The sequence below is a fragment of the Bos indicus genome, chromosome 19 (genome assembly GCF_029378745.1).
Source record: "Bos indicus isolate NIAB-ARS_2022 breed Sahiwal x Tharparkar chromosome 19, NIAB-ARS_B.indTharparkar_mat_pri_1.0, whole genome shotgun sequence".
Lineage (NCBI taxonomy): Eukaryota > Metazoa > Chordata > Mammalia > Artiodactyla > Bovidae > Bos > Bos indicus.
The window spans coordinates 56,921,422-56,939,797 of record NC_091778.1 but is presented as its reverse complement, the minus strand read 5'-3'; the positions used below and the strand labels follow the sequence as shown (position 1 = coordinate 56,939,797).

The window sequence follows — 18,376 nt, the reverse complement described above, 5'->3', positions numbered from 1 at the left end:
AGCAACCACTATATTTTTTCCTTCTCTTGACTGTTTTGGGGGTTTGGTTCTGTTTTTTGTTTCTCTCTCAGGCCAGAGATGATTAGGGGACCGTCTCTGGTAGCCAGATAGCTCTCTCAAAGGTCGCAGCTATGAAGGATGTCTGTGTTTGGAGGAACCCCTGAGTAAGTCGCTTCTCCGCTACACTGGCCAAACTCATTGTTGGCACACGATACTGACATGACCATGGAGCATGGGTCAACAACCATCCCCTATAACCGCCTTGCTAGAGGATATTGCAAACACTTGTGCAAGAGTCTAGATTACATTAAACTTGGGGAATAGAGCTGTGTCATCCGATTTTCAGAAGGATCTTGAAATTATTTACTTACTATTTTCTTGGCTCAGATCTCCACTTGCTTGCCCAATCCAGAAACAGTTGAAGACCAACACTTTCAGGATGCCTTTGAAAGTGAAAGTGAAGTCGCTCAGTCGTGTCCCACTCTTTGTGACCCCATGGATTGTAGCCTCCCAGGCTCCTCTGTCCATGGGATTTTCCAGGCAAGAATACTAGAGTGGGTTGCCATCTCCTTCTCCAGGAGATCTTCTCCACCCAGGGATTGAACCCGGGTCTCCCTCACTGTAGGAAGACGCTTTACCATCTGAGCCACCAGGAAAGTCCTTTAGTCAGGATGCCTTTAGTTAGTCCTGAATCCCCGCTTATCTAACATTTTGAAAAAAATGAAAATCATTCAAAAATGAAAAGTTTATTTTAAAATGTGAAGACACCCTTTATGTACAACTATGAAAGTGTCAAAATATATTAAGTGAAAAAAAATCAAGAACAGCATGTATACTGTAGTATAGGTGGGAAATAAAGATATACTCATCTTTGTCTTTATTTGAATAATGAAAAGATAAAAATTTTATGAAAACAGGTTCACCTTGGCAGAGATTGGCAAACATCAGCATGGGCCAAGCCAACCCATTGCATGTTTTTGTAAATAAAGTTGGCAGGAAATAAAGTACACTTATTCATTATGTATTGGCTACGAGAGTTTTCATACTAGGATGGCAGAGGTCAGTAGTGACAGAAGTCACATTACTATCTGCCTTTTACTGACCCTTTTAGGGGCTTGAGGAGGGAAACGGTTGCATAGGAATTAGAGTGGGAATAATACACTCTCTGAATTCCCAGGTGGCTCAGTGGTAAAGAATCCTCCTGCCAATGCAGGAGACACAGTTTCTATCTATCCCTGGGTCGAGAAGATCCCTTGGAGAAGGAAGTGGCAACTTGCTCCAGTATGCTTACCTGGGAAATCTCATGGACAGAGGAACCTGGCTGGCTACAGTCCGTGGGGTGACAAGAGAGTCAGACTCAGCTTAGCAGCTAAACAACAACAAATACACTTTCCACATAGATCTATCAAAAAATCTTTTTAAATTTTGAAGCACCTCCCCCTGGAACTAGCTTTTCACATGTTGCTGGTCTCACTTCTGTTAATCTCCATCTCGTGGTTGGCTTAGTTTATCATTATCTTCAAAAGTCTATGTCAACTATTTGGTTACAGGAGCAGTAATGCTGCCCAAACCCGGGACCTATTTCTTCCCCTGGGAGGTCAGTGCTGGCCAGGTTCCTGATGGGGACACACTGAGGACATTTGGCAGGTGAGAATGTTTTTCTTCATGTGGTGTTGGGGGGAGTGTTTAAAAAAAAAATGGAGTCTTTTAATATAGTTTTAAAATTATTTTTAAATTATATGTTTTTAATTATTTTTAAATGATTTATTTTATATTTTAAATTTATTATAGTTTCAAAATTGTTTTAAAAAGCAAAATTCTTATAATTTTATCTAATTATTTAAAAAATACTAAAAAAATCAATGTATATTCAATGTAAGAAATGTTGATAATCTGTAAACGTGTAAAGAAAGCCAGCAAAAATCACCGACCATTAACCTTTTGTTGATTATATGCTTTTTCATGTGTGTATGTATGTGTATACGTGGGTGTGTATACACACAATATGTGTATAAATATATATACTGTGTTAGTCACATATTTCAGTGCAGTGTTAGTGACTCACTCATGTCCGACTCTTTCTGACTCTTTGCAACTGTAGCCCACCAGGCTCCTATGTCCATGGAATTCTCTAGGCAAGAATACTAGTCTAGGTAGCTATTCCCTTCTCCAAGGCATCTTCCCAACCCAGTGATCAAACCCTGGTCTCCTGCATTGCAGGCAGATTCTTTACCTTCTGAGCCACCAGGGAAGCCCCTAGTCACATATTGCTGGGTAACAAATCGCCCCAAAATTTAGTGGCTTCAAATGACCACAAAAGTTTATCTTTTTCATATGTACCGTGGGTCAGGAATTAGGAAATGGCTTTGTTGGGTGATTCTGGCTCAGACTGGCTTTGAAGATTATAATTGAGATGTTGGCCAGGGCTGCCAGCATCTGAAGGCTGGCATGCAGCTAGAGGATCTGATTCTACAGGGACTTACTCACATGTTTGGCAGTTTTGTGCTGCCTCTCGTCACGCAGGCTCACTTTCTCAAAAATACGGATTTCAGTATATGGCTGCTTGAAGGTCTTCATAATTTGGCAGCTGACTTGCTCCAGAAGGAGTAACTCAACAGAGCCAGCAAAGATAAAGCCACAGTATCAATGACCTCATCTCAGAAATCACTCTAAGTCATCTCTGCAATGTTTTATTGGTTACACGAAAGTCAGCACTAGTTAGGATGATAGGAGGTTGCACAGGGATGTGCATGCCAGGAGATAAGAATCACTGGAGGGATTTCCCTGGTGGTACAGTGGCTAAGAATCCACTTTTCAATGCAGGGACACAGGTTTGATCCCTGGGTGGGGAACTAAGATCTCACATGTTGCAGGGCAACTAAGCCTGAGAACCACAAGGAAGAGCCCACGTGCCGAAACAAAGACCTAGTGTGACCAAAAAAAAAAAAAAAAATAGAATCATTGGGGCCTGTCTTGGAGACATATAAGTTCAGTTCAGTTCAGTCGCTCAGTCGTGTCCGACTCCTTGCAACCCCATGGACTGCAGCACTCCAGGCCTCCCTGTCCATCACCAACTCCCAGAGTTTACTCAAACTCAATGTCCATTGAGTCGGTGATGCCATCCAACCATCTCATCCTCTGTCGTCCCCTTCTCCTCCCACCTTCAATCTTTCCCAGCATCAGGGTCTTTTCAAATGAGTCAGTTCTTCCCATCAGGTGGCCAAAGTATTGGCATTTCAGCTTCAGCATCAGTCCTTCCAAAGAATATTCAGGACTGATTTCCTTTAGGATGGACTGGTTGGATCTCCTTGCAGTCAAGAGTCTTCTCCAACAGCACAGAATCAGAGCAGGTGTGTGGAAATGGGAGTCTACCCTCCCCCCTGCCTCCACCTCCAAGAGCTTGAGCACATGAAGTACTTTGGGGACTGGGTGGCCCCAAAGAAGAGTGATGGTTAGGAGCATGGATACCAAACTCATTAATGGGACTTCTCTGGTGGGTCCAGTGGTTATTCTTATGGAGGTTAAAGAGAACTTGATCCCTACCCCAAGCACACACACACATGAATTATTCTAACTGGATCATCAATGTACAAGATAAAACTATAAAATTGTTTAGAAGAAAATAGAAGATCTTCACATACACCTTGAGACAGGCAAAGATTTCCCGGACTCAGAAAACAAAAGCCATAAAGGAGCAATAATGAATAAATTTGGACTTCAACAAAATTAAAAGCTTCTCATCAAAAGATACCATCAAGAAGATTAAAAGGCAAGCCACAAACAGGGAGATGTTTGGGAGTGATGTGTGTATGTATATTGTATATATTCAACAAATGATTTGTATTTAGAATATATGAAGAACTCATATAATCCAATAATAAGAACATAAAGAACTTAATTTTTATTTATATATTTTTTATTTTGTTGGCCACACCATGTGGCTTGTGGGATCTTTTTTCCCTGACAAGGGATTGAACCCAGGCCCTCAGCAGTGTAAGTGCAGAGTCCTAACAGTTGGACCACCAAGGAATTCCTAATAAATAATTTAATTTTTAAATAGGTAAAAGATTTCAACAAGCACTATCAGAGAAGATATCCAGATCACAGATAAACACATGAAAATTTGTTCAACATCATGCGTCATTAAGGAAATGCAAATTAAAACGACAATGATATGGCATCTCATGCTCACTAGAGTGGCTAAAAGACGAACCATATCAAGTGCTGGCAAGGATTTGGAGTAACTAGAACCCTCATACATTGCTGGGGGGCAAGTAAAGTGACACCACCACTTTGGAAAATAATTTGGCAGTTTCCTTTAAACAGATTGACCATGCAACCCAGAAATGCCACTTGGGTATTTCCCCACGAGAAATGAAAACATGTTCAGCACAAGTTCATAAGCAGACTAAATCAGCTGGTAAATGGATAATAATAATGTATTAGTCCATTCAACAGAGTGCTAACAAGCAATACAAAAAGGAGCAAGCTACTGATTTATGAAACACATAGATGGGTCTCAGAACCATTATGCTGAATCAAAGAAGCTAGACACAGAAGGATACATGCTTTTGGGTTCCATTCACATGAGATGCTTAAGCAGGAAAGCTCATCTGTGGAGACCAAGAACAGATCAGTGATTGCCTGATGTGGGAGATGGGAAGACTGAGTTCAGAGGGGCACAAGGGGATTTTGGTGGGTGATGGAAATGTGCCAAAGCTAGATTGGGGTTCTCCCTTGCACAGTGGATACTTTTGTCAACAGTCAATGAACAAGTCCCTTAAATTTTTTTAAAAATAATTTTTATGTATTTGGCTGCACTGAGTCTTAGTTGCGGCCCTCGGGATCTTTAGTCATGGCATGCAAACTCTTGGTCGAGGCATGTAGGATCTAGTTCCCTGACCAGGGATTGATACCTGGGCCACTGCATTGGGAACTTGGAGTCTTAGCCACCAGACCACCAGGAAAGTCTCAAACAGATGTCTTTTAATGAATGTAATTTATACTTCAATTATATGGGCCAAAACAATGTTTTCTGTTGCTACCACTTTAATTTCTCTGATCCGAGCGGGGCTGAACATTTTCCCATGGACATCCTGGCCTCCCAGAACCTTTTGAGCCTTGGGGTGATTCTGTCAAGGGATGGAAATGATCCCATGTACCCTGACCTGCAGGTTGTGCAGCTACGACATGACCCAGTCCCAAGTAACCCTGATGGCTCAACTCAGATCTGACCAGCACCCAATCCTCATCTGTACCAAGTTGGTGGAGCCGTTCCAAGCCCAGCTGGGCTCCCTCTACACTGTCCTTGGGGAACTGGAGCACCAGAAGGGTAAGCCTTGACCTCACATAGGCTCTTGGGTGCTTGGGCCTGGCTTCTAACCCAGCGTGGGTCCCTCACTGAGGTTAACATTCCTTCCATATCAGTAGGGACTCAAGGGAAAGAGATGTGATTGCCTTTCCAGTGGACCTGCCATAGGGGAGCGAGAAAGCAGGGAGAGAAAGCCTTCATTTCTGAAGGTCTAGAATGTGCCAGGCTTGTGGTTTGCTTAAAAGTTTTTGAATCTACTCACAAGCCCTTAATCTGAGTTATCTTATGGCTATTTCATAGATGAGAAAACCAAGACCCAGAGAGGTTGGAGTAAGAAGCCAAGAAGTAAGAGGGGCTAGAGTAAGAGGCCAGGGAGTCAGGGTGAGAGAAATAGAAAAGAAGCAACCTGGGAGAATCTCCATGGCATCGGGAGTAGAAGGTTGCAAAACTTTAAAACCTGGATACTTGGATTCTTTGCCTCCGTCTCTGGCCGTCCGTGTGCCATTTTTGTCCTATGGTTTATATAACTATAACATCTTGTATTTGGTTATTCTAGTTTAACATTATTTCTTAAGATTCCTCTGTGTCTTGAAATTTTTTCTAAAGTATTTAATGGCTATATAATATTTTATAGATTCAGTTCAGTTCAGTCGCTCAGTCGTGTCCGACCCTTTGCGACCCCATGAATCACACCACGCCAGGCCTCCCTGTCCATCACCAACTCTCGGAGTTCACTCAAACTCATGTCCATCGAGTCGGTGATGCCATCCAGCCGTCTCATCCCCTGTCGTCCCCTTCTCCTCCTACCCCCAGTCCCTCCCAGCATCAGATTAGATGTATATACTAATTCACACAGGGCTTCCCAGGTGGCTCAGTGGTAACGAATCTACCAGCCAATGCAGGAGACACAGGAGAATTGGGTTCAACCCCTGGATCAGGAAAATCCCCTGGAGGAGGAAAGGGCAACCCATTCCAGTATTCTTGCTAGGGAAATCCCATGGACAGAGGAGCCTGGTGGGCCATAGTCCATGGGGTTGCAGAGTAGGACGCAACTGAGCACGAATGCACACACACGCACACACGCATGCACTAATTCACACAAACATTAGACATCAGTGTTGTTTCCATTTCTTGCTCTTATAAGCACACTGTACATTAATTCATTAAAAAACTATGGTATATTCAGTTGGAGAATATTATACAACCACCAAAAATGATGTTATAAACATATCTATTGACATGAAAAGATGTTCATAGTATTTTACTAAAGAAAAAGCAGTTTATAAAACAACATGTATCATTTGATCTCACTTTTGTTAGATGGACATTTTTATACATACAAAAGTTTGAAATAGCATTTACCAAAATGTTAAGAATAATTATGTCTGGGTGGTAGAACTGTAGGATTCCCTATACTTTTATTAGCATTTTACAATGAAAATATACTGCTTTATAGCCTGGCGGGGGTGGGGGAGCGGAATCCAGTTTAAAAAAATCTATTTCGATATATATTAAAAACGCTACAGTTAATACTCTTGTGTTCTAATTTTTGTTCATTTTCTGATTATTTCTTCAGGGTAGTTTCCTAAAAGTGGGATTGCTCCATCAAAGGATATGTCTCTTTATTTACACTGCCAACTTACTTTCTGAAAGTTTCAGTGGTTTTTAACTCTGGATGAAATGTACTAGAAGAAAGCAATTAAATGGAGCTTACTTTAATTATGTTTGGTTTAATAAAAGTTAATCTTTATTCAGGCTTAAGCCTTTGAGCTCAGAGTCCTTGCCCTCTTAATTGATTTGAAAGAAGTATCAGGAGAAGGGGTGGAATTGAGGACAAAGGACCTGGAATAAACGATTTCCAGTTTGACCTTAGCCCACATCACCCGAGGCTGCCCTAGCAGGGAGTCCTGGGAGCTCTTAGGAGTTGGAACTCAAAGGTCTGATTGCAGATACAGAGATAGAGGTTGAAACAAAGGTGGGACCAGGGCCTGGAGTGGACATTTAGAATTATTTGTGGAAAGAAAAATGGAAAAAACTGGAAAGTCCAAATTCAACCCAAATAACATTTTAAAATTTAACATTTTCAAATCAAACATACACAAAAGTAGAATGAGCCTCCACGTACCTGCCGCCCAGATTCAGCAGAGGTCCGCATTCCACTGGTCTGTGTCTTCATCGCCCACATCCATTTCCTTCTTTTCCCTGCGTTGTGATGTACGTAGGATCTTAGCTCCCAGGCCAAAGATTAAGCCCTCACCCCTTGCCTTGGGAGCGTGACTACTGGACCCCCGGGGAAGTCTCTTACCTGCTTATGTTGCTGGTGTATTTTAGAGCAAATTTGACATTGTTTTATTTATCCATAAATACTTCAGTGTGTATCTCTAACAAAATCATGATTGCGCCCAACAAAATTAATAGCTAGTCCTTAATATACTCTAGGACATAGCTTGTCCCTGTTCATTCCCCTCCTTGGTCCCAAAATGGCTTTTTAGAAAAAGTTAAGTTGAAAAGCAGGAGCTGAACAAAATCCACGCATTGCCTTTGGGTTACATATCCCAGGTCTTTACAACAGTTCTGTCTTACTTTCTTTTTTATTTTTCTAAATGCCATTTATTGGAGACCATGGGTCTGGAATTAGTCATTGGCTTCCTCCTCCTTGCATTAAACCTGCTCCTCCTTCCTTTGATTTTATCCCGCCTATTTCTGAATGGATTTTAGTTCAGGGAAAGTTCTTTAGTGAAGTATCACAGTGAATAAGGAGAAACCATTAAATTCTAGCCCTGAGGAAAGAATAAACCCAGGTGACAGTTGTTATCACTGGCTGCTCAAATCTGTAAGTGGAAGTTTGTGGGGAATGTAGCACAGGAGTTGGGCCTGCCCTGCTGATCAAACACTACAAAGAGCTGACCCATCAACTGTGGACCTCTGGTGAGAACAAAGACAGTACCGCCCTGATGTATTCATTTTTTTTTTTTTTTTTTTTACTTTCTAAAAATTTTTTTGTCCATGCCATGTGGCATGTGAGACCTTAGTTCCCCAACCAGGGATTAAACCCCTGCCCCCCGCATTGAAAGTGAGGAATCTCAACCACCGGACTGCCAGGGAAGTCCCTTGCTGGGCTGTATGCTTGACAAAAACAAACAAACCCAGGAAGCTTAATAGTCAAGCCAGCAGCTTGACTAATAATCAATATTATAATCAATAATCCAGCAGCATTTTTCCTAGGCTCCAACTAGTTTCACATTTCTCATCATTTTTCATCACAATCTGTATATTTTTTTTCTTTCCTAAAAAAATTTTCCCTCGGTTTCTAATTTCTGAGGCATACAGACTCATCATTCGAGACTGACACAGGGAAGAAAGACAACGGTGAGGAGGGAGGGCAGAGTGTGGGCTGAGCTTTGCCGTGGCCGCTGACCTCCAGCCTGGGTTGGCATGTCTGGCCCCCCCAGCCAGGTCCAAAGTCCTCTGGGGACACAAAAGTCAATCAGACGCAGGCCCTGCCCCATGGCAAGGTCTGCAGTTCTGAGGAGAGATAAGAGGCTGCCTCAGGTCATCTTTCTGAAATGTTTGCGGGCAAAAGAGAGAAAATGCCAATGCCTGCCCCTTGGAGCAGGCCAGGACAGCCTGCAGGGCTCAGGGCTTTTGGCCCAGTGATTAAGGGGTGAGGACGCAGGCTGCCCTGGGGCTCTCATCATAAGTCCCACCTCTTCTGGTTTCCTGCCCCTCGTAGGCCTTTCTTGTGTCCTCTCGAACCTTCGTAATGTTATAATCCAAATGACGTTTCCTTGCTCAGTTACCCAGTTCTGTTATTTAAGACAGAAGTGACATTCTGAGCTCTTCTGCAGTAAAGAATTACCAAATTAAAGAGAGGAATGCTTTCCATGTTTGCACTTTGCTGAAAAATCTTTTTACCAGGGTCTATAAAGCATGTGTTTGTTTTTATATTTTACTATTTTTGTTTTGTCTTTATTAATTACTGCTTTTTATATTGTCACTATTTTATTTCCAGCCCCTTTCCTGTGCTCTCGTCTTCTCTGGGACTTTCCGGAAACCTAGCTTTTGTCCCAGACAGCAGTTCCCCTCCCACGCGGAGCCTCCCAGGTCTCCCGTGTCCCAAAACCCAGAGGCAGGGCCAGAGTCTAGCCAGCTCTTCAAGTTTGTCACCCACACCTCCCCCCTCCGCCCCTGCGGTGATCAGTTCTGCCTCCAAGCACCTCTACCCCATGCTTCCTCCACACCCAAAACCACCCGCCTGTGCCATCCGAAACTGGGTTCCACCCTTGGTATCTTTCTGCCCTCTGCCTCGTCACCACCAGGACCTGAAGACTTTGGACTCCATTTTCTCCGACCTCCTCTCCCTTCCAGCTGGACCTTGCTATCATTTCAATCGCTTTCCTAGCAGAAGTTCCAGCCCCTCACCTTCTATTGCTCCTTCCTGATTAAGCCCCAGTCTCCACCCTCTTGGTTCGGTTCAGTTCAGTTGCTCAGTCGTGTCCGACTCTTTGCGACCCCATGGACCACAGCACGCCAGGCCTCCCTGTCCATCACCAATGCCTCAGGTCCATTGAGTCGGTGATGCCATCCAACCTTTTCATCCTGTGTTGTCCCCTTCTCCCACCTTCAATCTTTCCCAGCATCAGGGTCTTTTCAAATGAGTCAGTTCTTTACATCACGTGGCCAAAGTATTGGAGTTTCAGCTTCAGCATCAGTCCTTCCAATGAATGTTCAGGACTGATTTCCTTTAGTATGGACTGGTTGGATCTCCTTGCTGTCCAAGGGACTCTCAAGAGTCTTCTCCAACACCACAGTTCAAAAGCATCAATTTTTCAGCGCTCAGCTTTCTTTATAGTCCAACTCTCACATCCATACCTGACTACTGGAAAAACCATAGCTTTGACTAGACAGACCTTTGTTGGCAAAGTAATGTCTCTGCTTTTTAATATGCTGTCTAGGTTGGTCATAACTATTCTTCCAAGGAGCAAAAGTCTTAATTTCACGGCTGCAGTCACCATCTGCAGTGATTTTGGAGCCCAAAAAAGTAAAGCCTGTCACTGTTTCCACTGTTTCCCCATCTATTTACCATGAAGTAATGGGACCAGATGCCATGATCTTAGTTTTCTGAATGTTGAGTTTTAAGCCAACTTTTTCACTCTCCTCTTTCACTTTCATCAAGAGGCTTAGTTATTGTTTGCTTTCTGCCATAAGGGTGGTGTCATCTGCATGTCTGAGATTATTGATATTGATATCCCAGCAATCTTGATTGCAACTTCTGCTTCATCCACCCCAGCGTTTCTCATGATGTACTCTGCATATAAGTTAAATAAGCAGGGTGACAATATACAGCCTTGATGTACTCCTTTCCCAATTTGGAACCAGTCTGTTGTTCCATGTCCAGTTCTAATTGTTGCTTCCTGACCTGCATACAGATTTCTCAGGAGGCTGGTCAGGTGGTCTGGTATTCCCATCTCTTTAAGAATTTTCCACAGTTTGTTGTGATCCACACTGTCAAAGGCTTTGGCATAGTCAATAAAACAGAGGTAGATGTTTTTCTGGAGCTCTCTTGCTTTTTCAATGATCCAACGGATGTTGGCAATTTGATTGCCACTGTCTCAGGTCCCACCTAACTGTTGATGTAGAAAGTTCACAAAGCTCCAGGGGTTCCCCTGGTTTCAAGGTTTGTTATCTCCTCTGGCTGGAACCTGCCTAGAATTTCTTCCACGTGTCGTGATCAGTCCCCTTCCCACCCCACCCCCCCCCCACCCAACCCCCAATGGGCCACAGCTACTCTAGGCATTCACCTGTCACACAGGAACCCCTACATCATCACCTCCCTGGTCCTTTCCAGTACATCTCCTCACCTCCTACATCCCACGTTAAACTGAGGCCACAGCAGCAGTCTTCCCTATAATTATATGCATCAGCACCATGAGGTTGAGATGGTTAGATGGCATCACGAACGTGAGCAAACTTTGGAAGACAGTGGAGGATGAGGAGCCTGGTGTGCTGCAGTCCATAGGGTTGCCAAGAGCCTTAGTGACTGAAGGACAACAACAACCGCACCCATCAGTAGCTCCTTTCCTCCAGCGTGGGAGAGAGGAGGCTCCCTCCTGCCTGGGGCGCAGCGCCCCTGTGCTGTGATGAACACCGGCCCTCCTGCTGGGGCTTTGCTTTCTCAGCTGAACCCTTAACCTGTTACCACTGGTTCTTCCCTCCAGCATATAAAGCACTTAAGTCTCTTCTGTATTAAAATAATAGCAACAACAATAAGCGATCAAGTTTGGCTCTATATCTACCTAGCTATGACCCTCCTCCCTCCACAGTCAAACTTCCTAAAAGAAGGTCTGTTTTTTCCATATCATCCCTTCCTTATCTCAGACTCACACCTCAACCCACTGGCTTCTGGTTGCTCTTTTTATCTGCCCCTTTTCCTTTGCTGTGGGTTCTTTTTATCTTTACAAGAAGAGATTACCCTAAATGACTGTTTCTTTGGGTTCATCAGCTCCTTTCTCTCACCCCTGCTCTTAAGATGCTCTTCTTTTATTCCATTTATATAGACCTTTCAAAGATGGACAGCCCCATGCCCACTTGATCTAGGCTTAGCAGCCTTTGCAGTCCAAGTGCTGGGGCAACAGAAGCTGATGACACACAGGCAACCTCTTGTTTCAAACGAGTTCGTCTTTAACACAGTTTAACTGTGTTAAAGTTTGAAATGTAGACAGTTGAAGCCTCTGAATTCTGCCCTCGGGCTGTGTTAAATCAATAAAGTGGCCTAGACTAGAAGGAAGGTTAGGCATAGACTCTAACCACAGAATGCTCCTATCTCAAAACGGCATCAAAGAAGACTGGAGAATGTTCTAGAACATTTATCGTATTCACTGACGTGCTCAGAGAGCAGAGAGAACGTAGTGGAAACAAAAACAAACTGTTAGGAAGACAAACTCCAGATGTCCTTCCTGTTTGGTGTCACCTGGACGTTGACAAACCTCTCCACTGGGTGACCACAGCATCTCCTAGAAGCACCCACTGCCGCTTGTCCAGGGTGGGATGATCTGCCCCTGTTAGGCTAGACTCTCCCCTTGGATTGACTAAATATGGGGTTCTCAGGAAGTCCAGTGGTTAAGACTCCATGCTCCCAACGCAGGGGGCGCAGGTGTGATCCCTAATCAGGGAACTAAGATCCAACATGCTGTGCAGCATGGCTGGGGGTGGGGAGGGGAACAACAACTTAAGGAGCTTTATTAATATCATTAAAAGTCTTCTGTGTTTGTTGGGAACTGTATTCATTAAAAAAAAAAAAAAAATACGGGGCTGCTCCTCTGGTGGTCCAGTGGCTAAGACTTCACGCTCCCAATGCAGAGAGCCTGGGTTCGATCCCTGGTCAGGGAACTAGATCCCACATGCTGCAGCTAAGAGTTTACACGCCGCAGAGAAGATAGAAGATCCCATGTGCCGAAACCAAGACCCGGCGCAGCCAAATAAATAGGTGAATTTGTTTTTCAGTGTGGGGTTCTCTTTGCCTCGATTCCCATGATGCCAAGGGGCCCTCTGGTACAAATGGAGGACTAGGATGTGATAGACGCCCTTCCTCAATCTGGGCCTTTGAGCCCTGCAGAGAAGCTGGCGGGAGTTAGCGTGACAAAAGAGGGGGGCAGCGGCCACATCTTTCTGGGCCTTCTCCCAGGAGAAGTGGACTTTTCAGGCCACCCACCTAAGTTCCATGTCTGTAGTTTGTGGCGGGCCCAACAGTTCTGAGGCCCAGGTAGACAAGTTGCCAGTATCCATCCTTCTCAGCTGTGCCCTGTCAGACTCTCTGTCAAAACTCAGGACCGAGGATAAATTGAGGAGAAACAGAATGCCTCTGAAGGGTGCGTTGCTGACCCTGCCTGAGTCTTGATGTCTGTGTGTTTCAGACGGAAGCTGCGTGGTGAAGGCCCGGGTGCTGACGTGTGTGGAAGGAATGAACCTCCCCTTGTTAGAACAAGCCATCCGGGAGCAGAGGCTGTACCAGCAAGAGAGGGACAGCGGCCAGTAGAGAGCAAACCAGGAGCTCCTGGGAATGCCACCTTCCCGCCCGGCCAGATGCTGGAGCTGCTGCAGAGAAGATGCAGGAGCGTCCTCCGAGTGACAGCCTTTGTCTGGAGAGACGAGGGGAGGGCAGCCTAGAGCTCTGAGGCCGGGCGCTGGGCCTCGTGTGGGTCCTGGAGAGTTCCAGAATGTCCCCGTGAATAAAGCCTAGTGGTGTGACTGAGCAGTGCGTGCACGTGGTGCAGTGCCGGCAGGGGCCAGGAGGGGGAGCCTCAGAGCAGGCAGCCTGCCTGGCAGAGAGGCCACAGGATCGCAGGGTTTCTGGTGAATTCTGGGCTGAGGGCCTGAGGGGAGACTGCTGTGGTGGGTGGCCCAGGACTGGGTGGAGGGGCCCAGGACACAGCGGGGGCCGCTCCTGCCAAGGTTCTGCCCTCAGGAGGCCGAGCATCTCCAAACAGGCAGGGCTCAGCCCCTCACCCTGGCCACACGGCCTAGTGCGGCGCTGTGACTTCTGAAGCCCTTCCTGACCCCTGACCTCCGCCCCGAGTTGACCCTGGGCCCCCCAGGGCAGCCCCTCTGGGCAGCCTCCCACCCTGGGGCCGGGACCCAGGCAGGGGCGGGTGCTGGGCAGGGGAAGTTTGGACCCTCCTGCGCTCTGTAGCCCAGCTCTGGGGCAGCTGCTTCCTGGGGCCTGAGGGTTCCTGCCTGGCCTGGGCTGCAGCCTCCCTCCATGACAGGTTCCTGGGGATGGGCTGGGGCTGGGGCAAAGGGTGGGAGCCGGGCCTGGACCTGGTCTGCCTGGCCGGCAGAGCAGGGTGAGCCCTGGGGGCCACAGGCCTCAGGAACCCCGGGCGCCTGGGTGGGGAGGCCCAGCAAGGGTGTGCCGTGAGGCTGAAGGGGCAGCAGGGGTGCTGGGCACAGGGGAGAACGCCCCAGGCACCCTCTGTTTCCAGGGCAGCTCTGCGGACATGGACATGTTCCAGAAGGTGGAGAAGATCGGAGAGGGCACCTATGGGGTGGTGTACAAGGCCATGAACAAGGAGACCGGGCAGCTCGTGGCCCTCAAGAAGATCAGGCTGGATTTGTGAGTGCTGGGGTAGCCTCTGAGACCCCCTGGTTTGGAGTGACCCAGCTATCCGCCTGACCCTCATCTCAGAGTCTTGTATTCGACTCCTTTTCTGACTGCTGCTCACTCACGTAGTGGGGGTGCAGCCCTCATTCATCCTCACCCTGCCCAGGCTTTGCCCCGGGCCTCTGGGGGTGATAAGTACGTGCCCAGGAGGGCACGTGCCCAGGAGGTGGGCCATCCTTATGTTATATATAAAACAGCCCCCCAACCCTCCCCAGCCCGCTGGCAGAAGCACCCTGCCCAGCTTCTCACTCCACTGCTGCACCCTCCTCTCCTCCAGGGAGACCGAGGGGGTCCCAAGCACTGCCATCAGGGAGATCTCCCTGCTCAAAGAGCTTAAGCACCCCAACATCGTCAGGTGAGGTGGGCAGGGGATGGGGCAGTGGGCCTGTCCCAGCCCGACTGGGAACCGCGTGTTGACTGGTACCGCTTGGCCAGGCTGCTGGACGTGGTTCACAGCGAGAAGAAGCTTTACCTGGTGTTTGAGTTCCTTAGCCAGGACCTGAAGAAGTACATGGACTCCACCCCGGCCTCCGAGCTCCCCCTGCACCTAGTCAAGGTACCGGGAGAAGGACGGGCTGACCAGCAAGGGGGCCGTTGTTTGACCAGCAAGTCAGCCCCCGCCCACCTCCGCTCTGCCAGCTCCTTCTTCCTCTTGCCCGCTGTTCCAGAGTTACCTCTTCCAGCTGCTGCAGGGGGTGAACTTCTGCCACACGCATCGGGTCATCCATCGAGACTTGAAGCCCCAGAATCTGCTCATCAGTGAGTTGGGGACCATCAAGCTGGCTGACTTTGGACTGGCTCGAGCCTTCGGGGTGCCTCTGCGCACCTACACCCATGAGGTACCAGGGGACACAGTGGGAGGGAAGGGAGGTCACCTGTGCACCCAGCCACCCTGAATGATACTGTTTTCTTGTTCCCCCAGGTGGTGACACTCTGGTATCGTGCCCCTGAGATCCTCTTGGGCTGCAAGTTCTACTCCACGGCTGTGGATATCTGGAGCATCGGTTGCATCTTTGCAGAGATGGTAGACAGAGGGATAAACATGGCCAGAGGGAGGCCACAGGCAGGGTCCTCCTGGGGTGGGGGGACGTGGGGGCTGTGAATCTCCTATTAAAAGTAGATTAAGGGGTGTTTGGGATTGCATTAAAGGTCTTTTTCCAGAAAAGGTCAGGATTTTTAGCACAGCCCTGGGAAAGATGTCTGGAAGGTGCCTCCCTGGTCTGGCTTCTCATCTGATACTGGGTTCTGTATGACAAGGGAACAGACCCCACGCTTTCTCCCCTTCCCCATTCCAGGTGACCCGCAGAGCCCTGTTTCCAGGCGACTCTGAGATTGACCAACTCTTCCGTATCTTTCGGACCCTGGGGACACCCAGTGAGGCCATGTGGCCAGGAGTCACCCAGCTGCCTGATTATAAGGGCAGTTTCCCCAAGTGGACCAGTAAGGGGCTGGAGGAGGTTGTGCCCAACCTGGAGCCCGAGGGCCAGGACCTGCTCTTGGTAGGTACAGGTAGGCGGCAGGGAGGCCAAGGCTTCCTCATGCCAGCTGCTGCTCTCGCTAGAAGTGTGTGCTTTGTCATCCAGCCTCTTATGTAACCCTGGCTCCTTCTGGGGCCAAACCGGGCTCTTTTCTGACTTCTGTACACAGTTGGCTTGTCCCTGTGTGTATCAGTTGCACCTGGAAGCCTCTCCCACAATAAGTCCAATGTTCGTCGTCCTTTTTAAAACTGCTCTCTTCCAGTTAGCTTTGTTTTTACGCTGTGATGTATGTGTGTGCTCAGTCACTCAGTCGTGTCCATCTCTCTGTGACCCTTTGGATTGTAGCCACCAGGCTTCTGTGTCCATGGGATTCGTCAGGCAAGAATGTTGGAGTGGGTTGCCATTTCCTACTCTAGGGGATTGTCCCAACGCAGAGATTGAACCCAGGTCTCTCGCGTCTCCTGCACTGGCCGGCGGATTCTTTGCCGCTGGGAAGCCCTGTACTGTGATATATGCCATTTCTCTTGGTTGGCCTGTGTTTTGGTAATTTTTTCCTGTGGATATTATTCAAAGCGGGCTGCCTCCCCGCTTCCTCAGCCCCCGCCACAGTCTTTGGTCACCACTCCAGGTGTACCGTCTTGACCCCTTGGGCTGGCCCACGTCAGGATGCCCAGAGGGGTCCAGGCATCCATTCTTGCCCCCAAAGACTCAGAGCACGTTTTTCTCTTGAGTCTGATGTTGGGTCACAGGAAGGCAGGGCAGCAAGTTTATCTTCATGCTGTGTGCCCAGCTTTCCTGAGGGCTGTGTGCGCCTCCCAACCCAGTGCTGGGGGGCAGAGTGGACTTCCCACCAAGACTCCTCACCCTCCATCCTGGCTGCTTTAAGGTGGGAAGGTCCTTCTACCCCCCAGCTGGGTTTAGGGACTTTTGTTTCTGCCCCACTCTCAAGCGTACTTCCTGGACGTGCTTGGCCCCTCTTCCTGATACTTAGATCTGTCTTGACTAGAAGTGGGCTGGAGCCTGGAAAGCTCTCTAAGGACGAGGAGAGACTGACTCAGCCTCAGTAGCATGAAGGAGACAGGGGGTGACTCAACAGGGCTGGACTAGAACAAAGTCTTTGTCCCCAGATTCCGGGAGTGTCTGGAACTGGTTCTCCAGCTGGGAGGTAGTGGCTTTGGGCGGTTCTGGGTTTGAAAGCAGCTGCTTTGGGGCTGTGGGGCCCTGGCCACACCCGGGGCCCAGCCTCTCTCCTCCTCTCTCCACAGCAACTCCTGCAGTACAACCCCAGCCGGCGGATCTCAGCCAAGGCCGCCCTGGCGCACCCCTACTTCTCGTCCACCGAGACCTCCTCGGCGCCCCACCAGTGTATGCTGGAGCGTTTCTGCTGCTGAGAACATGCGAGGCCCACCGCCTCAAAGCCCCTCTGCAGCTGCTGCCCCCGCCCCCCCACCGCCTCCCTATTCCCTCCCCAAGAAAGGGGACACACCTGGGGAGAGAGCAGTTTGGCATCAGCTGTCCGAGGGCTGAGTTTGGGTTAGTCCTGCCAGCAGGCTAGCAAGCTCCTGTGTTGTTTGCTGGGTTTCCCTTTTCAAGATAGGGGCACAGAAGCCCCCTGCCTGAGGAGGTCCGTTAGAGGCGGGGTCCCTGGGCACCAGACTGGCAGGTGCCAAGGAGAGCAGAAAGCCTCCCTGGGCCGCCAGCAAGGCCCTCCTAGTGCCCTTCGGCCGCCCTGCCCTCAGCTGCAGAGCAAGACCCCCAAGGAAGGGGTTCCCCCCCCAGCTGTTGTTTTTAGATTTAAAATGTTATGGGGGAAGAGCTGAGTTCCAGTTAAGAGTCCCAGGTTAAAACAGGAGGCGGAGCAAGGGGGAGAGGCCTTTTTCCTGTCCCGAGGGGAGGTCAGATGTTCTAAGTAGCTGTCTTCTCGCCATGGATATGCTTATGTTTGTATGCCTCTGGCTTCAAGAACAGAAAATAAAAGTGATGTATCCCTGAGTTTTCTAGTGTTTCTCTCTGCTCTGGGGGGACGCCGGGGACGTGCCAACAAGGGGGAGGTTGACAGAGGGCTGGAGACAGCTTCTGCCCTGAACTGGGTGGCCCTGAGCTGGCTGTGGGGAGGCCCTGATCCTCCAAGACGTGCCCCTGTCAGGTCCTTCCCGGAGTGAAAGGAGCCACTGTCCTCTGAAAGTCCCCGTTCCCAGCAGGGCCAGCTGGGTGTGTCCACTCCCCACCTAGGAGTGCCATCCCTCCTGCTCACGCCCCAGAAATATCGACTCTGTTCTCAAACGAGAACAAGACACCAGGAGAAACCAGCCAAAAGATGTAGACTGACCGGGCAGATGAAAATGTGTACTTCCGCTTACCACCTCACTCAACCCCCTCGAATTGTATGTAATTATTTTATACCCTTAGGTTAATCATGTTTCAATG

At 48.3% G+C, this 18,376-nt stretch overlaps 2 protein-coding genes across 3 annotated transcripts; both read left to right on the top strand.

The window, feature by feature from the left end:
- The first annotated feature begins 1,556 nt into the window (after window positions 1–1,556).
- TEN1 (TEN1 subunit of CST complex) lies at window positions 1,557–13,562 on the top strand. The gene is made up of 3 exons (XM_019980956.2): window positions 1,557–1,647; window positions 5,175–5,332; window positions 13,225–13,562. Exons 1-3 carry the CDS (start codon window positions 1,559–1,561, stop codon window positions 13,344–13,346), a joined length of 369 nt encoding a protein of 122 aa, XP_019836515.1. The 5' UTR covers window positions 1,557–1,558; the 3' UTR covers window positions 13,347–13,562.
- CDK3 (cyclin dependent kinase 3) lies at window positions 13,526–17,941 on the top strand. 2 transcript variants are annotated; one of them, XM_019980954.2, is made up of 8 exons: window positions 13,526–13,663; window positions 14,293–14,423; window positions 14,749–14,826; window positions 14,907–15,027; window positions 15,140–15,310; window positions 15,394–15,495; window positions 15,767–15,970; window positions 17,215–17,941. In XM_019980954.2, the coding sequence occupies exons 2-8, from the start codon at window positions 14,308–14,310 to the stop codon at window positions 17,338–17,340; spliced, it is 918 nt and encodes a 305-aa protein (XP_019836513.2). In that variant the 5' UTR covers window positions 13,526–13,663; window positions 14,293–14,307; the 3' UTR covers window positions 17,341–17,941. The 2 variants fall into 2 exon arrangements, with proteins under 2 accessions (XP_019836513.2, XP_019836514.2); XM_019980955.2 differs by lacking the exon at window positions 13,526–13,663 and having other exon boundaries at window positions 13,712–14,423; window positions 15,155–15,310.
- The last annotated feature ends 435 nt before the right edge of the window (window positions 17,942–18,376 follow it).